Source organism: Denticeps clupeoides, chromosome 4 (assembly GCF_900700375.1).
Source record: "Denticeps clupeoides chromosome 4, fDenClu1.1, whole genome shotgun sequence".
NCBI classification, from domain to species: domain Eukaryota; kingdom Metazoa; phylum Chordata; class Actinopteri; order Clupeiformes; family Denticipitidae; genus Denticeps; species Denticeps clupeoides.
In genome coordinates, this window is record NC_041710.1 from 21,462,052 (window position 1) to 21,482,727 (window position 20,676).

The following is a 20,676-nucleotide window of genomic DNA, read 5'->3' on the forward strand; positions in this document are numbered from 1 at the left end:
ATCTTTCATTCTATAAATATGCCCAATTTAATTCTTATTATAACAATGAAATTTATTCAAAGCACAGTGTTACAAGAGGAAATAAATGCAATATCCTGCATTTGTCAGCTTCACAGCTATTGCTGTCCTAATGCTTCATGTGCATAAGGGCTTAACATTTCATTACAATGAAATAATCTTCTTATTCTTCACCTACAGTTTTTCACAAAACTGAGATACAAGCCAACAATGGCTTGGGTTTGCTGGTAAATAAGTCTGAAATGAATTATTTTGTTTTAGTTCATTAGTAGAAAATATGGAGAGTTACTTAAAGGAGAACATCTTGAAATAATTCCCATCAGACCAATTTTTTGTATTGCAATATATAAACTCTCCCTGCACCACTTTTCCAGGTCCCTGTGTACATGTGGGTTTTCCTCTCGGAGCTTTTACTCTCACACTCTAGAGATATTCAGTTTAGCCACATACAGATTCTTTTAGATGATCGTATATCCATTAGGTACAAACCAACAATCTCCACTAAAACTACCACTGGAACTATGCTCAGGCAGTGTCACAAAAAATGCTGCAGAATATAAAGTCTGTAAAATGGCTGTGGATTTCCCACTCCTTACGGGTGCTTGATATTTACTTAAACCAAGGGAAAAAATGGCTTCAGTGTAACTAATGAGTGCTGCATGTCTGCCTTTTGGGTGCATATGTGCAATTGCCTTTTACCACATTGCCCAGAGTCTTTCAAGGAGAGCGAACAGACACAGCCCAATGACGATGCAATTAAAAGCACAATGGCTCATACATAATCAGGCGCAACGTCCCAAAGCCACCTACACACACAGAAAACCACAGTGTCTCATCATTTCTTTAGTTGCTTGCATATTGGTTAAGGTCTAGGAAGGGCTGTCTGCAATTGTTCTTTTATACCGTATCTGCCTGATAAATTATGCTGTAAGATGGGGTGTTCTGCAGGACCACGGTACTTCTGCAACTTTGCCTTGTGGAGAGGCAAACACCTCTTTGTTCTTGTGACCATTTGGAAAATAATAGGTGTGAAGCGACAGCCATGTTTTTTGAGATCGCCTGCTCTCTTTGTCTGTCCCAGATGGGAGACTCTGAGGGCGTGACGACAGAAACAACAAATTCTGATTGGTCTGTGACAACTTCCTGTGGGTCAAATGTATAAAGGATGTTCACATGTGGTAGCGGGGGGCTTTTTTTCTCAGATTCTTTTCCATCGGAACTGGGCCTTCCAGTTCTCGAGTCTTTTCTCTCTACCCATTTTTCTCCTGGATCAGGTGATGTCTCTGACGCTTGGTTCAGGTTTTTCTGTCTTTTCTCTATCTTTTCCTCCTGTCTTTCATTTTGGTTTTCTCTGTAACATTGGTACCTTTTTTACATACAATATTTCCATGTAACTGCAATAATAATCTACTGGTGTTAATAAATTAGAAACTGTTCATCCTTTTAACCTCTATTGTGTCATGCCTCTTTCTGCCAGGTAACATCAAGTTGAAGTGGTTTGAATACAGTGCTTTTGTGTGTAGAGAGAGTTTTACTCCACAGTTTTACAATGCCACACTTTAATGCCGCACATTCACCCTGGTTCACATTAGAGACTGCGGAGCATTTCCATGAACTTGCAATACCCGTGCTGCTGTGACAGTCAAGTCTCCATCATACAGGTTTACATGATATATTATGATATTCTCTGCCACAGAGGGTTTTCTTCTACAACGATGGTGGCTCAAGAGTGGCACTCTATATTAAAAATGACATTTTTTTATTCATGCAGTTGATTACAGTGTAGTTTTGTTTGTTTACACCACTTGTCAGATTTCTTTCTAAATGCCACTTTATATTTTTACTTGTATCCTTGTGTGCATTGTAGTCCAGAAACTTTTGCGTTTGTTTTGTCATTGTGTTACACAGCATAGTGCACGGTGCATGCTATGAATTCACTCAATATGCCCTCTGCATTTAACCCATCTCCCTTAGAGAGCCCGCTTCCGTACCCACTAATCCACTACTGCCCCATGAAGCTAGAATAAGTAAGTGACTGAATTTACAAGTAAAAATTTAAAACTAATGCACTGTATTGTGTTTTAACTGAAATGGGACAAATGTATTTGGCAAAGGGAGTGATTAAACCAGATAGGTCAGAACACGTTCATGACTAGAGCAAATTTAGCTCATTAACAAATGAAGGAATGAGCCACTGGGCTTCCTTTCAGCAATGAATGATGGGAATGCAGCGGAATGCTCATGTAAGACCACAAGCAGAGCACGGGGTCTGTGACCTAACGCCACAGAAATGCAGCAAGGATTATCATGTGAACATGCATTATCCTTCATTTTATGTTTTATCCTGGGGTTTGAAAGGTTTGACCATGAATAAATGGAGGTAGTATTTTTTTTACTATTTCTTGTTTCACCTGCAACAGTTTTTAAGACGAGAAACAATTGTCAGGTAACCTGAGAGAATAAGGTTACACCATTATATTAAAAAAAATGTCCCTCAGTCCGATGAGATGACATCCCGCAACAAGACAACAAGCAAGCTGTTCCACAGGAAAGACCCCGTCTCACCAGCCCATAAGCCACCATTCATCAAACATGACAGGAAAAATGGGTGGAAAGTGGAACTTTCCTGTTTCTAAATTCAACTCCAGCTTGTTCAGCAGATGCGAGACAAAGGTGGAAGGTGTCCCTCAACCACCAAATTGAGTTTTGAAAATGGAGTCAGAACAAAAGTGAGGTGTTTACCGGTGGTGCGTGAATGATTTATTTCATCTCGCACCTTCCAACAGAAATAGGTCATCTTTTTCTTTGAGTGTGTGAGTGTTAAAGCAAGCACACACACACACACACACACTTGTTCAACTTGTTCACTCAACACTTTTTCTCCTGACTTCGCCAACCCTTTCCCACTTTCGGCTCATACACTCATGTTTCTCGCCGTCTTTGTTTTCATTCTTGCGTCTCTCCTCTCCTTTTTCACCCCCACCCACCTACTGACCTCTGTGTAACTTATGCTTTTTGCCAGTGAGACAGAATATCAGATGCAGAGCAGAAGTGATGATGGGCCAGCAGGAAGAGCATGAACACCTTTGATCAGAGTTCTCACTGGAAGTAGAGATACCAAAAGTCATCCACATAAGAAACGGCCCCTGAACCAAAGACCCTGATAAATGTGAAGACTGGAGATGGACCTTAGACTAAAATGATTAATTATGAAATAGTTACCTTCTGCCAACCCTCCTTCTCAGTGCTTTTATCTTTAAACAAATGCCTGCATTATGATAATCTCACTCCAGGAATGGTGAATATCTTTTGTCTCATATTCAAAATGACTGGTGTTTTGCTTTCCTTTTTTATTCACTTGAATGAATTACACATAAAAACAAGGCATTCATAATTGAATACATAGGCACCATGAATGTCCATCCCAGAAAATTCTTAACTGGATCTGCTGAATTAAATTTACAACAATTCAATACTTTTAAAATAAATAAAGGTATGTGGATTTCTGGGATAACCTTCTCAAATTGTAAAAATGAAGAATAATGAATAAACAAATAAAAGTCTAAAAGCCCCCTGTTCACAATTTACAGAGCTAAATTAACGTGATGCGAGGCAATGCAGGCTTGAGGTGAGGAGGCGTAAATTCTTGACACTGTAAAAATAATTGATATTTTAATTAACAGAAAAGAAAAAGGGCTTGATGGCCAAAAGACAAAGCAAAGGAACACACACAGGCATACAGATGGTAATAGATAAACGGCAAAACCCAAATGCACCTTGTGCTGCACACAAAAGTGGAGTGATTGTGAAAACGCACACTGTGACACAACAAAAAGTGGGTGGTAGTAGCCTAGTGGGTAACACACACACCTATGAACCGGAAGACCCAGGTTCAAATCCCACTTACTACCATTGTGTTCCTGAGCAAGACACTTAACCCTGAGTGTCTCCAGGAGGGGCTGTTCCTGTAACTACTGATTGTAAGTCGCTCTGGATAAGGGGTTTTAACCCCCCCATGGAATGAGCGGCAGCTGTGGGTGATTCAAACCCTTGCACACATGTGCCACGGGCCCCTGGGCCTCACACGTGAGAACCCAGTCCAAACTTTACCTGAAGACACTTATAAAACCAACCAAAGGTGAAAGTTAAACCAACACATTAACTGGCTGTATTACATTTTTTTAAACAAATGTAATAAGTAATGAAACGCATTATTTTAAGTTGTACGTTATTTGCTTTATTTAATTTGTTGTACAGACGACACGAACTCCCGGTAGTTTGGTCGCGTTAAGAGCTTCTTTCCTTCGCGGGCCGCGGCAGGAAGGCAGGCCGGGACCGGAGCGGCGCGACAGCGTCGCCGCGTCGCGCCCGAAAGGGTTACAGCCGCGCGGAATGTCGCGCTCAGGAATGCGTATGCAAATGAAGCGTTATGCTAATGCCATGCTAATGAGCGGCTGGCCGGGAACGGACTCGTGTCCGTCCAGACTGTTCGGAACTAAGATGGAGGACGGGGGAGGGCGAGTCGCGGACGTGCGCGCAGCTCTGTAGCTCCGCGGGGCTCGTTTACGCGACTTATGGCGGAACTTTTTTGCGGGTGACTATGCCTAGAAAGGGGAACGGACAGCTGCCGTTGCCCGACGGCTGGGAGGAGGCGACGGATTACGACGGAAAAGTTTTCTACATCGACCACAACACCAGGCAAACCAGCTGGATTGACCCCAGGGACAGGTAGGCGGCTGTGCGTCAGCGGTCGGCCGGGCTGGAAGTTGACAAGCGCGGCTCCCGAACCCCGAGCGGGCCGTGCGGGCGGTGACAGGCGCACGGCCCGCGGACCGCGTCCGCTCAACTTTGTTTGGGAGCAGACGCGGCGAATTTCGAGCATTTTCCACCCTGGAAATGGCGCGTGGGACTCGGCGAAACTTCCCCCCCTCCACGCGAGGATGTAGTGGGGAAAGTCGGCAGGACGTGCGCCGTGGCGGCGGGGATGCGTGTCCGGGGAAGGGGGCACAAAGGAAGGACCGTTTCCGAGCAGAAATGGCCGTGGGCCGATATAATGTCTCCCACGCTTCTCGCTGCGAACCCGCTGCGTTTGCTCTACGGTTCGTCCGAAGCCCACGGGGCCTGAAGGGGGGAAGTGGCCTGGTTCTGCCGGGCTCGGGTCTCCATGTTTAACGTCAGGAGGGGCAGGAAGAAGGTCGATCCAAACGAAGCAGCACTTTTCACACGTTCATACACACGTTACTACATCTTAATAACCTCATTTGGTAACTTCACCAATAAAGCTTGACTGTCCATGACACCCCTATTAAAAATAAAAACCTGTGCTGTGTATTAGCAATATGATAAAAATGGTACGATATGGATACAAAGTAGGTGAAGGTAACTTTACCGCTGGATATATCCTCCCAATAATGATTTATCACGAGCTGGTCCTACTGGATAAGCCCCTATCTGTATGCACTAGATCCAAATAAAATCACATTTATTCACACGATGGCCTGGTGTGATGGGTAGCAATAGCGTGGAAAATGTCAGTCTCATTCCACTTAATTTTCTTAATTTATTTAAGTAATTTTCTACTAGTGAGCATCACTTCTGTCGTAAATAGTATGCTATTTTAAACATAGTTAGAAATATGTGAGACATATATATACATCATAACTTTTTGGGGGGTTTGGGGGGTAAATTTAATTGGGTTTTTAAGCAGACATATTTGAACATATCTGTTATATATTACGCTTGCTTAGATGGAATAGACAGTGTCACCACCATCTCTACACTTCACTATCTACACTTTCAAAACGTTCAAGACTGTAGAAAAATGACCAACCATCAAGATGTTCTTCAACAGTTATTGAACAGGTGCTTTTTTTCTGTGTGTTTTCTTAGACTTTTCTGTGTGTGTTTAGGTTTAATTTAGGTAGACTAAAAGTTCTCTGGACGTCTAGATGGATTCAGTAACACACACATCAAACAAAAATACAAGACAGAATTTTTTTGTTTGTTTCACTCGGCGCAGTGTGGAGCGACAGCTGTGCATTTGATGTGTGTGTCAGCGCCGCTGAATGGCAAAACCGTTTGGACAGGTACATGAAATGCGAAATGGTTGAGCTGCCACCTCCTGAAGGTCCGGTAGGTGCCTGTGGAGAGAGCACTATGCACACATCCATGCTTCTCATGTGCATGATGTGCGATGAGTGGTCCCGGCTCCCCACCAGGGTAGGAGGGCTCCTTGCCCCCACTGTGATGCTGACATCTCCATGGCAACCACGTCCTCCTGCTGTGTGTTTCTGAGCAGGTGGAGGTGGGGGGGGGGGGGGGGGCAATAAGGCTGTTATTTACTGTCAGCTCAGAGAGAGAGCGAGAGAGGGCTGTGCACCCGGACAGGCAGGATTATGGGCCGAACATAGAGGAGTTTGGCTATGCTGATCCGGCATGATGTTGTAAATTTGGGGTCTCGAGGGGGCTGAGAAGGTGTGTGTGTGTGTGTGTGTGTGTGTGTACATTCAGTCTGTGTTAAGTAAGTGTGTGTGCATATTAGGAGATGTATTAGTGGAAACAGGGCTGACGGAGGGTCAATGGCCGGCATTGGAATGTGTGAAAAAAGGCGGGGTTTTTAAGACCATCACCCTCAACCCCCCCTTCCTTCTCCTTTCTCTGCATTGTCACGTTCGTCTGGAGGAACAAGGGGAGAGTTCTGACAGAAAACAGCCTAGACAGACAGAGTCTGCCCTGGGCTTTTGTTGGTCAGGAGTCAGGATCCGTGCTTGTACTGCTAAGCAAAACTAGAACATGAGTCTGTGGAGTAATCTGATGTTTAAAGAAATCATTTAGACACGATATGATCTTTTGTGAAGACGATGGCAGAAATGGCAAATCCAGTTCTCTGTAAACACAGGTCAGCGTGTTTCCAGTGTGTGGTAATTGTGTGTGTTCAGTGTAAATGTGTGGCTTGTGGCTTCATCGAGAGCTATTACTGTAACGCTCATTGCATGCTGACGTTGCCTCATGCAGACGTTACCTAAACCAAAATCAATGACTTTAGAAGAGAGCCTCAGTAGATTGTGTGTTAAACACTGTGTGGTTGCTGAGCAGGTATATCCCTGGTCCCTTACAACATGGACACCTGGGTTACTTTCTGTGGTGGCCCCTGCTTGAGCTTGCATGTTCCTTCAGTGTTCCTCAGGCTGTTCTTGTTTTCTGCTAATTTCCAATGTCCAATCAGACTCAGTTGTATCTTGCTGAATAGTTTAAAATAAATATAAAAATGAACTCCTCAAAAAGGAAGAGAGCTGCTTCTTCCATACAAAACCGTTGAAAGAAAAAAGGACTTTGCAATAAAAATCTATAAAACAGCTTTAAGTACATCAGTCCTCTTTTCTGCGATAGCAGGTGTTTTGTCTGCATCGTTTGTGTTTTAGCATTGTTTTTAGCTTTGCCACGGTACCCTTGAACATCTACAGTACAGGCCAAAAGTGTGGACACACCTCACATCAATGTGTTTTCTTTATTTTCAATGACATTTACGTTGGTAGATTCTCACTGAAGGCATCAAAACTATGAATGAACACATGTGGAGTTATGTACTTAATAAAAAGTGGAGACCTGACCTCCACAGTCACCGGACCTGAACCCAAAAGAGATGGTTTGGGGTGAGCTGGACCGCGGAGTGAAGTGCTAAACACCTCTGGGAACTCCTTCAAGACTGTTGGAAAACCATTTCAGGTGACGACCTCTTGAAGCTCATCGAGAGAATGCCAAGAGTGTGCAAAGCGGTAATCAGAGCAAAGGGCGGCTATTTAGAAGAAACTAGAATATAAAACATGTTTTCGATTATTTCACCTTTTTTTGTTAAGTACATAACTCCACATGTGTTCATTCTTAGTTTTGATGTCTTCAGTGAGAATCTACCAACGTAAATGGTCATGAAAATAAAGAAAACACATTAAATGAGAAGGTGTGTCCAAACTTTTGGCCTGTACTGTAGGTGTTCAGAGATGGTAAGCACACAAGTGACGTCCAGTTCCTACAAATCCTGTTCCTGGTGGTCAGGAAACATCCAATGCGGCAGAACGGAATCTGCAGAGCCCTTGACTCATTTCTCCCGTGCCGCTCTTGCGAAACCCCAGCAGTTACTGTTCATGTGCCGCGTTTATTTATGGATCCCTTTTGAGGAACATCTGCATGACTTCAGCGCGCGGTCCTCAGCAGAACTGCTTCTACAGCCTCTCTCCTGTGCTTCCTCCTGTCTGTGCGACCTGTTGAGAGAAAGCAGCTGACAGTGGCTCATCGTTCATGTGGAGTAGGCCGTCAGATCCCGGAGAGCCTCGGCATTAGTTAAAGGAGTCAGAGGCCTCAGTGTGGATATGAAGACTGTTCAAATTTATAGTAATAAAATGCCAATATGAAGCCAAGCTGAAGTGTACTGCAGCATTTATAGTGGCTTGTTTGCATTGTTTTCTTAAAGGATTTAATGTCATATTTCAAACAAAACACCTAAGCGGTCGCTTTTTCGCTCACAATGCGTGGGTAAACAGTTTAAGGCTGTAACAGTCCGTGGCATCACAGCGTAATTGTTGCCGCTGCACTTCCTCATTCCTCTCCGCTTTATTCATCCCTGTATCAGCCAGCGAGAGTCCCGGCCTTTCCGTCACCCCGGCTAGCTGATAATCATGAAGGCATTTTATCTGGGGATGAGATTTTTTATCGCACACATACACAGAGTCGGGAAACTTTGATCAAACCGGTGAAGCATTGTTTTATTTGTTTAAGCTTTATTTCACCAGAATAAGGCCGTTCTTTTTTTTTGCTTGAGTCCTGCACGTTTGATTCAAAAGCATGCTTTTCAAGGGCTTGGAGTGTTAGAGAGGAGACTGAGAAAAGTATGACTAGGTGGTTGCCTTTCGATACAAAACACTTAAGAATAAAAATGTTCAGTGTCTGTGCAAGCGAAAGATCTTACATCTGTGTTAACATGCTGAGCATTTCAGCCAGTCTGTCATCACGAGCAGGTCGAGTTAATCTCACCTCCCACGTGCTGATTCCCATGTTCTCTGTGACGCTGGTGTGTGTGGTATGCGTCTCTCAGCGTTGTTAGTCATGTTCTGCTCACGGTGAAGAAGACATTCCTGTGGTCCTTCACCGTGACGCCATGCTCCTATCCGTCAATTCCGCCACATCCACGGCCATGATCTCTCGTCAGTTTCCGGCCCGGTTTTGTACAGGGTCGAGCTGCTGCTGATTTATACAGAAATGGCAACAGACATGCAGAAACAGAAGATGCTTCCACGTCTCCACGTCCATCTGTTTCTCCCTGGTGGTAACCTTCTCCGGATTTAGAGCTGGCCTGCGAGTCAGGCAAAACCACAAATCTCCACAGCCACCAGACAGCTCATATTTCAACCAGGCTACAGGTTATTTTTCAGCAAATCACAAATGCCCAGTAATTAATGGAATGAGGACACTTAAAGCCCTTTGGGATCATTTAAGGAAGGTCGTAGAAAGCTTTCTTTTTTTGTCTTGTGTACCTGCCATATAGCTCTATACCTTTGGGGGCCGTTTGGCTCGGATTTAGAATCCACGCATGAGGATTTATGATTTGATCCCGAATTGGAGATTTAGTTTTCCAAAACTAAGACTATCATCCAACATTTAGTCATTTCTTTTGACTGCCTATGAATAATTTTGAAGGTCAGTACCCCTGCGACCTGAACTGACGTCAGTCCCACTCCAGCAAAGACGTGTTTGGAAAACATGACCACTCCCACGTCCTCCTCCGCATCACATTTTCTGTCTTCTGGGGAGCCCAGTTACTAAGGCACTTCATTTGCCCAGCTTCATGTCCATTGCAGCGTCAGCTGGACCTTTCTCCCAATTTCGCCTGTCATGGTCTACACTTTCATCACAGTCTCAGGCAGCCTGTGCGAAGTCTCTTAAGAGTGTCTGGCCCATGGTCACCAACCAGTGATTCACAGCCTCGCTGATGGCCCTGTCAGGACTAATGGCACCAGTTACGACGAGGGAGTCTCTCCTTCTGCAGCTCCAGTGCTTCGCCCCTCGGAACGTCCACGGCTCATAGCCTAATCAAGGCTCTTCGGCTTCATGTGTCTGCAACATTACACATGATACAAGAAATGTCAACGGCACACTTTGCTCTTTCAAGAACATTTTTCTTGAGTATGATTTCAAAAAGGCTATCAAATGTAATGTTATGTAGTCAATATAGGTTGTCTTATATTTTTAAGGTAGACACAGGGCAGAACACAGAGAATAAAGAAATAATCTGTTGACCAGGACCTTTAGTCAAACTATTTGATTCAATATTTGACTGGAATTGTGTGTATAGTGCACCAATAGGCACCAGTAGGCTGTGTGGTTGTCCAAAATTGTAGGTCCATTTAGCATGATAAATGCAGAATTACTGAATTGAATAAAGGAGGACTGCTGGAGGTCTGTTTGGTTACCCTAGTTAGAGAATTCCGAGGTTTCTTCTGCATGAGGCGAGTAAAGTTGTTTTGTGTGTGCTACATTTCACACATCTTCACAGGGATTTTTTAATGCTGTATTTGTATCTGTCACTGTATTCAATGAATGAGCCAGGAATTTATTACTGAGGTGCATTCTATACCTGTTCTGAAAAATAAGACCTTGAACATGCATTACACTACAGTAGAGTCTAGGTAGAGCAAAAAAGGGATTGTTGCTGTCGGACAGATTATCTACTATTCTGGACAAAAATTGGAACCACAAAACTGGCATCACAAATTGCCACATGCAGGCTGTATTTTACAGTGTAAAAAACGCACATGAAGACCATGTGGCGTTGGAGAAGAGAATAGAGTGTGTAGAAAAAACTCTTTCTCCCTCCACACAAAGCACTGTATTCAACCACTCCAATTTGATGTTACCTGGCAGAAAGAGGCATGGCACAACAGAGGTTAGAAATGAACAGTTTCTAATTTATTAACACCGGTAAATAATTATTGTAGTTACATGTGAATATTGAATGTAAAGAGGTACCAAGGTTACAGAGAAAGTAAACATGAGAAGAAAGAGTAAAGAGGGAGAAGAGAAAGAGAAGGGAAAGAGAGGGAAACCCCCCTGAGCAAGATAGCTCAGAGCTCCCTTTTCCACATGTGTGCAGACATTTATACCCCTGGCCTACAGGAAGTTGTCACTGGCCTACAGGAAGTTGTCACTGGCCTACAGGAAGTTGTCACTGGCCTACAGGAAGTTGTCACTGACCAATCAGAACCTGTTGTTTCTGATGTCACGCCCCCGGTGCCTCCCATTTGGTGAAGACAAAGAGGGTGGGCGGTCCTGACGGCTGATACTTCGCACGTTGATGTCGGACAAAGGCATGTAAAAACCGGGGTGTCGAATCTTCACCCTCAACCATCGACACAGGAATGTTACACTTCCCCCTGCAGACATCTGTTATGCAATGCAAAAACAGGCTCCTGCGATGTCCATTCTTACAGACGGCCGGTTGATCCCCTGGGGCACTCGAGTATTCAGGGTCCATGGGGATCACAATTGGGTCATGATTGTGTATCTGCTTGCTTCCTGGTCAGTCGGGAATTCAAATGTAGCCGATAGTTGTGGTTCTGTGTCCTTTGTGATCCTCAGGCATCTGAGGTCACCCTTGTAGGGAAACCTGTCTTCTTGGCATAGATCAAACACAGCAGCATACATAGAATATTCAACTGGATCCAGGGCTTTTCACACTTGGTTGGGTTCTTTGTCTGGAGTGTGATGAGGTTTGCATACAGATTGTGCATGTAGAAAAACAGTGTTCATCGTACATTAAAACCAAACCAGGAAAACAAATGACAACAATGATCAGATACTGTAATGCAAAAAACATGTAAATATAGTGGGAGGCTTAAAATGATATCAGGGAATTCATAACTCTGCGAATTTGCATCGGCTTATCAAGTCTAATCAACAACAGTGGCTGGGAAAATAAATACAAATAAATAAATAAAAAAGTCCCGCTTGTTGCCATGTGATTGGAGAATTACACCTTTATTAGGGAATTCATAACTCTGCGGATTTGCACCGGCTAACGAAGTTCAATCAACAACAGTGGCCGGAAAAATAAACACAAATAAATAAAAAAGTCCCGCTTGTTGCCATGTGATTGGAGAATTACACCTTTATTAGGGAATTCATAACTCTGCGAATTTGCATCGGCTTAACGAAGTTCAATCAACAACAGTGGCCGGAAAAATAAACACAAATAAAATCCCGCTTGTTGCCATGTGATTAGAGAATTACACCTTTATCACTAAAAGCTATTATTTGAGATTATGGCATTGTTGAGGTGTTCAGAGAGAGAAACAGTTTCACATAAATTTAAATTCTGATCCTAAACATGTTGATCATACTGAACATGAATTTAAAATAAAAACATTTAAGTTTAACAGTGCAATTTCCAATCCCTGATCAGTTATTATCAAATTGTTCACCGTGGGACATGGTTTATGATGTTCAATGTAATACCAGTAATCTAAAATGTCACAAATCCTGGTTATTACTGGTTACAGTTTGGTTTGTGGGTTCATCTATTGTGCCAGCCATATCTACATGCCACATTGTAAGTGATACAGTAATTAGTCAATGTTCATTTTATACCTTGTCGGACTGGATCTGGATTTAGAAATGCCTCGGTTTCTACGGTCCCGGGCTTTTTAGGATATGTAGATCCTTTTTATTTAAATTAAAGCACATAGATTCTATTCCTCCCTATGCAGTAAAATTCAGATAAAAGAGACTTACGGTCACAGATCCACATTCGAGCAAAGGTATCACGTCGGGATCACCATTTGTAAAAAACGCACATGAAGACCATGTGGCGTTGGAGAAGAGAATAGAGTGTGTAGAAAAAACTCTTTCTCCCTCCACACAAAGCACTGTATTCAACCACTCCAATTTGATGTTACCTGGCAGAAAGAGGCATGGCACAACAGAGGTTAGAAATGAACAGTTTCTAATTTATTAACACCGGTAAATAATTATTGTAGTTACATGTGAATATTGAATGTAAAGAGGTACCAAGGTTACAGAGAAAGTAAACATGAGAAGAAAGAGTAAAGAGGGAGAAGAGAAAGAGAAGGGAAGAGAGGGAAACCCCCCTGAGCAAGATAGCTCAGAGGTCCCTTTTCCACATGTGTGCAGACATTTATACCCCTGGCCTACAGGAAGTTGTCACTGGCCTACAGGAAGTTGTCACTGGCCTACAGGAAGTTGTCACTGGCCTACAGGAAGTTGTCACTGACCAATCAGAACCTGTTGTTTCTGATGTCACGCCCCCGGTGCCTCCCATTTGGTGAAGACAAAGAGGGTGGGCGGTCCTGACGGCTGATACTTCGCACGTTGATGTCGGACAAAGGCATGTAAAAACCGGGGTGTCGAATCTTCACCCTCAACCATCGACACAGGAATGTTACACTTCCCCCTGCAGACATCTGTTATGCAATGCAAAAACAGGCTCCTGCGATGTCCATTCTTACAACAGCATTTATATGCGTGTGCGTGGCTGATTAAATGTTCCTTTTCCAGGCAGCGGGGGTTTCCTGTTTAAGTGTGCTCATATAAAACAACTGAATATATGCAGGCCTGTCGTCCTGTCAGCAGGTTATATATGCTGCGCAGCCGGGCCGTGGCCCTCCTCTGTATGCAGTCGTCCCTCGCTCGTGTTTTCCCCTTTCCCTCCATCCCCTCTCGTCCCCATGGAAACCACCACCGCCCTGTTCACTGGAGCAGAGGAAACCCGGAGCGGTGGAAGTTTTTTTCCCCCAACTTACAGAATTTTACAGAATTAGCTGGCCAGTCGTGTCAGGCCATCTCCATTCCAAAGTTGAACGGTCTGAAGACTAAAGGAAAAATGGGAATATATCGGACTTCAGTGACACACAAAGTCTTCCGCAAGATCATGAAGGGAAAAAGAGAAAATTCGAGCCCATATCAAGTTCTGTCCATTCCTCCACGTCTTTTTTCAGCTTCTCTGTTTAAGGCTGGTCGACTTTCTTAATTAGGGCAAAGAACAAAACCAGACATGAAAGCCCTTTTCCCCACTGCTCCGTCCTGTTGTGGTGATGGTGAGGACGGTAATTAACAAAACAAACAAAAAACACTAACATAAAGGGATTCAGGGGCTTTAGGAGGGGATGACAGGGACAAAATACAAAGCAACACGGTGCCATGGCGACGGGAAAACATGGCTGCCTCCATAGCGATGCATGCACATGGTGAGCTGCTCCTCCCATTGACTCACGCCCCTCTGCCTTCCCTCTGACCACAATGCTGCTCAACCTTTATATTGAATTATACCATGATAAAAATAACCATGATACTGGTTATATCGTATACCGTATATATCGTGATCAGTGTAACTGAAGAAGAAACCTCTACAATTCTGTGTAAATAAATAAAATGAATTTAATCATGATTCACTGCATTAGCCATATTTATTGATCTACGCTGTCTGAGAATCCATGATCATGGAGATGCAGATGCACTTTGCACTGCATGAAAAGTTGCCATGCAAATTTCAACACATAAAACGTCTTACTGAAACTTAATTTTGTCTCTCGCCTAATAGGATCTGTAGAAGGCACAATTTTTATAAGTACCTGTCACAACTACGTTCCTTCTATCCAAAAATATCAAAGCATCAAAACGCACTGTTGGCCATGCCTTAATATCCCCCCACCCTGCTGTCACTGTAATTGGCCTTTATTCTGAGCTGTTGTCAACACCCATGCTAATGACGGAGCATGTCAGGGGCTTCTAGCAGACCGTCTCTGCTGTTTGATTTGTGCTGCTTTATCAAGCCCAGCAGGCTGCACTGACGAGAGAGACAAATGAAGGGTGCCTCTCTTTTTACACTTATCTGTGTCCTGCATGCTCACGCCGGCTTTCCTTTGGGCAACTTTCCACAAAGGATGCTGATGAACAGGCCCTCGCGTGGTCGGGTGCCATCAAAAGCGTGATACTGATATCTTATCGCAGCCCCGGGCTCGGGAAAGGCTCTTTGTGTCTGCCGGCACTAATTTATTGCATGGTGAGGGCCGTAAAACTCCTGTGTGTGTGTACGCAAGTGTGTAAACGTATTCGTCATGACTTTGAGTGATATGTCGCCCCAGTTCTAGGAAGACAAGGTGGTACCCAACCATCTTCAAATTTTACAAAGTCAGTGGAGCACCAGGGCTTCTCTCTGGGGGAAGGGGGTGTTGCTGGCTCCACTTTCCATGGCTTATAAAATATGCAGCGGCAGAGCGGGTCAGGATGCATCAGGATTCCAGGGCCTGAAACTGAGGCAGCGCAGGTTACGATATACCAGTCTTGGACAGCTAGTTACAGGACCTCGAATGGAATGAGAGATGTTTGACCTCTGGTATTATCAGTGTCTCTTAGCTGGCCTCAGAATATGTATTTTGTGTCATGAGAGGTCTAAACATTTAAGGTTGTATTCAACAACCTTTATTCAACAATTCAGTCTATTCATATAGAGTGTAGAGCTTTGTATTTATTCATGTAATGCAATACAGTTTCCCATTTGGTTCCACACTACAATTGTTACCATCATGTATCATGAATCATGCATCATGAATCTTACCAAGCTCTAAGAAAGTATATAGTAAGAGTGGAAAACAATCCAGACTCTGATTAGTGAAAAATATGTGCACCAACAAAGATGGCGGCACTAGCGAGTAGCAGCAATGCAAGTGAATCCAAAAAGAAACACGCTTCAATGTAAAAGGAAGTTATAAAGTGATTTGTGCTTTATACTCAATGTTGGAGTAGGCAATAATATATGGTGACCATATGGTGAGCTTGTGAAAAAGAGGACGAGCGCGAATGGGCAGGAAATTGATCCACTAGCGCAAATAGGTATGCAGGATGCCGATCACATGATGAATGTTTAAGCAGCTCAAAAACCAACTTATGTTTCAGGCTATTGTTTTTTTGGGGCCAAATTGACTTTTTTGCTTCATCTTTTCATGATGCTGCCAAGCTGTGGTAAATTTGCCTGCACCCTCAGTAACTCAGTAAAAACTTATTTTTTTTCTCATTCAGACATGTAAATTAGAATGTATAAATTGCTATATTAGTACATTAATATGGAAATAACTGCGCTTCGAATCTGTCAGGATTGGCTCAAGGTGATCACGACAATTCTGACCGCCTTTAAAAGACTGTAACTCCGCCCCTTCTGCAGCGGCGACATTTTAGTGAACTCTTTGGTGAACTTGTACCTGGCAACACTTTTGAGTTCTGGCAACCGCCACACGCCTGAGGGCTCGTTTATGTTCTCCCTTTTATTCCCATTTTTAGCCAATGCGCTGCTCTTGTTTATTTGTATTTATTATTATTAATAAAATCCCTTGTCACCTTGCCGGTGTGACAGAATCAAACTGATTTGGAAAAATGAATTGTTAGATTAATCAATGATGAATAGTAAAAAAAAAAAAAAATTATCATTTTGCCCAGTCCTAGTCCTGACCTATTCTAGTCTGGCAGGTGAGGGTCTATGTCGGTTTTCCTGATCAAGAACTAGTATATCCAGCCCCATTCCAAATCATACATTTTAAAACCCACACATGCAGATTTGTCATAGAAAGCATTAACTCAAAATGAGGTATGAATGAAAAGTTATTGACCATTGATAGAGCAATTAAAATACTAGTTATAAAATGTTTAAACATGAAGAAATATTAATATCATTTGAGCTGATTGGTGGGAGTAACAGAGATTAAAATGCATCTAAAGTGGTTGAAACAGACAGAAACCTCATCTTTGGTGCTGCTTCTTTTTGTATATACATTTCCGTTCTTTAGCACTGAATGCAAAGGTCAGCTGACAGAATGGAAGAGGAAGGCATAAAAAACGAGAGAGCGATACACACAGGTATATACAGTAGAGCAATCGGTCAGAGATACAGACTCCTGTTCCTGCTGATGGTGCATTCCTGACATTCCCCCTGTCTAATTTTTAACTTTTATGGCTCGACTACAGCAGCGCCTGTGCATACCATACTGACAGCCAACCAGAGGCAGCCTGTGTTTGTGCAAGTCAAGCAGCGTCTATCCTCCACAGTGTGCCCCTTTTACCCAGTATGTTGCAAAATTAATCGGCTCACCACACTTGCTCAAAATTAAAAACAAACCAGCCAATTAATACATGCTGTTGGGAAAATTGCCTCTTGTTAGTATAATTAGTAGTATTCTGTGTGAATGTTTTACTTCACCTTGCAGCAGATTACTGATGACCTTTCCCTTTTTCATAGTTGAAATATTTTAGGCCGTGGAAGGCCCTTGGAGACAGCCTAGGCTGTGAACTCTGACCTTGCATGTGAACTCTGACCCCATCTTTATTAGATAAGTGCAGTAGCCCTGAGGCCACATACCACTGGCATGTGTTCACACAGTGCTAATCAGGTAGCCTTGACCTTTTCTGTCTCTCAGTGGCCATCAGCAGTAGATGTGTTGGTCTGCTGCTGGCCCTGACAGGAACCTCAGATGCTGGAACTGATGATGAGCACAAAGCTGCAGGCATGAAAGTGAAATGAAAGTTAAACTTATTTGGTTTAGTGACAATCATTTGAATTCATTAATAAAGAAAAAACTCATAATGTTTACTGATAATTTAATTTGGAATGACCACTTGTTCCGTGTATTCCAGGCCAGAGCTTTATGTTTCCATTATTCTCTTTATTGTCATTATTCCATGATAACCTTTGATGTGCTCACCTGTGGTAGACTGTATACATCTATCTATGCCATGCCTTGTCCTTATCTGTCCACTGGCAGTCCTACCCTCGGTCCATGTTGGTTTTGTTTTGTGTTTTGTATTATATTTACTATTAAACACTGTTATGTTTAAATAGAGCATGTGTCTTCCCATCCTCTTGCCATGCGTTTGTGACATAAACACATGTGTGTGCATATATGATTATTAAAAACTTTTATATTTAGGTGTTTAATGCTGTAGCAAAGTAGTGAGAGTAAAGCAGCTATGCTTTTCATTTTATATCCAAAGGTTTGTGTTGTAACTGTAGAATGGATAAAATATCATCATAGCCCTGAGAGAACAGCTTTGAAAAATAGATGGAATGCTGGTTGGATTGTTTATATTTTTGGAGTGCTCTGGTTTATGGGCAAAGGAGTAAATGATAGCATACAGTTTTCAACATAAATGTTGACTAAAGAGAACAGTTGCCTGTCATGGCTGCCCACTTAAATGCCAAAAAGATCACTTAAGCCCACTCCAAGCTTAAATGCAGAAGACACATTTTGTTGTGTCACCGTGTGCTGTGCTGCAGTGTTTCACAATGGCAATCACCTCACGTTCTCTTCCACACTCTGAAATTTTGAAAACTTGCTGACTTTACACACTGCTCGCTTGGTCTTCTCACACACACACACACACACACACACACACACACGCATGAGGGCTGGTACCACACAACTCTGTAACTCCAATATTAGACTTTGGTCATACTTTGTTGAGGATCAGGAATGTAATGTTCTTGTTGCTGTTTTATTTCCATTAGCTGACAGCATCCCTGCACGTCTGAGTGTGTGAAACTTGCACAAGTGACTGAAGCATCAACAACACGTGTGTGTCTGACTGACTGAACTAAACTCCCAGCTATATTATCCTGTTTGAGAGCAAACTGACCCCTCAGTCACTCTGAAGTGATCTTTTGGCAGTGAAAATGGTGCACATTTGGAGATCACACCCATTGTCTTGTGTTACAACTCTCCTGTGGAGCCAGTGAGGATAGGTTTACAGTGAGATTCCACAGCTCGGGATCTGGTTTGATGCTGCTATTTTCACATATAGTCCTTAATTAAAGGCATAAATAAATGTTGGTATTGTTGACTTTTAGACTGAAATTTAAATAGATTTCTGAGTGTAAAAATGCAGAAGTTATTTTCTCTCAGTTTCTGCATTGTTGCACCCATCTTCCCTGCTCTTTGTTCAGCCCTTCTTCTCCCCTGGTGCCTTCATCAGTCATAGTCACCTTAACGTACTGAACAGAATGTGCTCTTGGCCAAGCACAAAGAAAAAAAAATAGTAAAAGAGGGAAAATAGCCCTCTAAATAAAGAAAAATAAACACTTAACGTGCATCTGTTTACTCTCTTCACTTATCTTGCAGGTTGACGAAACCGCTGTCATTTGCTGACTGTGTGGGTGATGAGCTGCCATGGGGATGGGAGGCCGCGTACGACCCCCAGATTGGGATTTACTACATCGACCATGTCAGCAGTAAGTGTTTGCATCAGGTTCAGCATGGTAATTGTTGTTTATCGTAACAATAATATATACTCCAGACAGGTAGTATAGACCTTATTATCAACATTATTTGAATAGAAATTATGAATCAAGTGATACAGGCTTTCCGCGTATCCTTAAAAAGTCTTAAATTGGATTGTCTAAAATTAAGGCCTTAAATGTAATTGAAAATAACTAGTAATCCTTAAATCCTTAAAATAAATAAGTTAAAGATCTTCAAAATACTGCAGACCCAATAAGTTTACTTACTGATGACCTCAAAATATCTAGGCGAATTTTTAATATGTGTTTTGTATTAGATTGGAATTAGTGGAAGGCTAAATTCTACACGTCCTGGCGGACATGTTCTACTTATATTAAAATTCGCTAAATTGCCTAGTGAGGAGGGAAAAGTATGTTCCTACAAATGAAACAAAACTTCAATCTGTCAGTAATCACAATGTCAGATTGTGCAATTACATGAACAAAATTGTGTAATACATGGACCGAAGCGGTTTACAATATATTATATAAAGTAAATAAAGTGAAGTGATTGTCACTTGTGATACACAGCAGCACAGCACACGGTGCATATGTTCTCTGCATTTAACCCATCACCCTTAGTGAGTGGTGGGCAGCCATGACAGGTGCCCGGGGAGCAGTGTGTGGGGTCACCTCAGTGGCTCCTTGGCAGATTGGGATTCAAACCAGCAACCTTCTGATTACAGGGCTGATTCCTTAACCGCTAGGCTAAGGAAGAGAATATGTCATTCTCTCAAAGTTTACCAGCCAAATAAACTGAGACCGGCTGCTCAGTCTCACTTCAGTCTGTTAACCGTTCATGTCGTGTTCCGGACTGGAGTCGGGGAACGCAGGGCAGAGCTGGAAATATAATTTCAGTCTGTTTTACCTATTATTTTCTGTATGATTCACTGCTTGTACATTTGTTTTGGTGATTGGTTAAATTTTTTGCATGTTGTAAATAAATGTATTAAATGTTTTTTAATAAAATGTTAACTCAATTTGCAGCCACCGTCGTCAGGTAATGGTGAACGCATATATAAAACGGTGGGGCTAACACTGCTACATTCTTATTAGGGGAAATGCACATGTGAGATATTTACAATCCGGTTCTTACTATTCACAATATTTGAATATACAAAATTAAATATCTCATGTGCATTTCTCCTAGTAAGAATGTTACGGCAGATAGGTAGAATACTCATTCTGGATGTCTGAAATGTACTTTTGGATATTTGAAATAGACAGACCAATAGACATGAATGTGAACTGTGACATCATTTAATGTAGCGGATGTCTGAAAGGGAGATTGTGGATAGGAAGCGTTTCACTGTGATTATGTGAAATGTTAA

At 42.6% G+C, this 20,676-nt stretch overlaps 1 protein-coding gene across 1 annotated transcript in view; it reads left to right on the plus strand.

Moving 5' to 3' along the window:
- The first annotated feature begins 4,341 nt into the window (after positions 1-4,341).
- LOC114787546 (protein WWC2-like) overlaps positions 4,342-20,676 on the plus strand; it is a 56,255-nt gene continuing 39,920 nt past the window's right edge. Inside the window, exons 1-2 of the mRNA XM_028975164.1 lie at positions 4,342-4,746; positions 19,188-19,297. Coding sequence (XP_028830997.1) covers positions 4,619-4,746; positions 19,188-19,297 — 238 coding nt within the window. The 5' untranslated portion in view covers positions 4,342-4,618. The remainder of the gene's footprint in view (positions 4,747-19,187; positions 19,298-20,676) is intronic.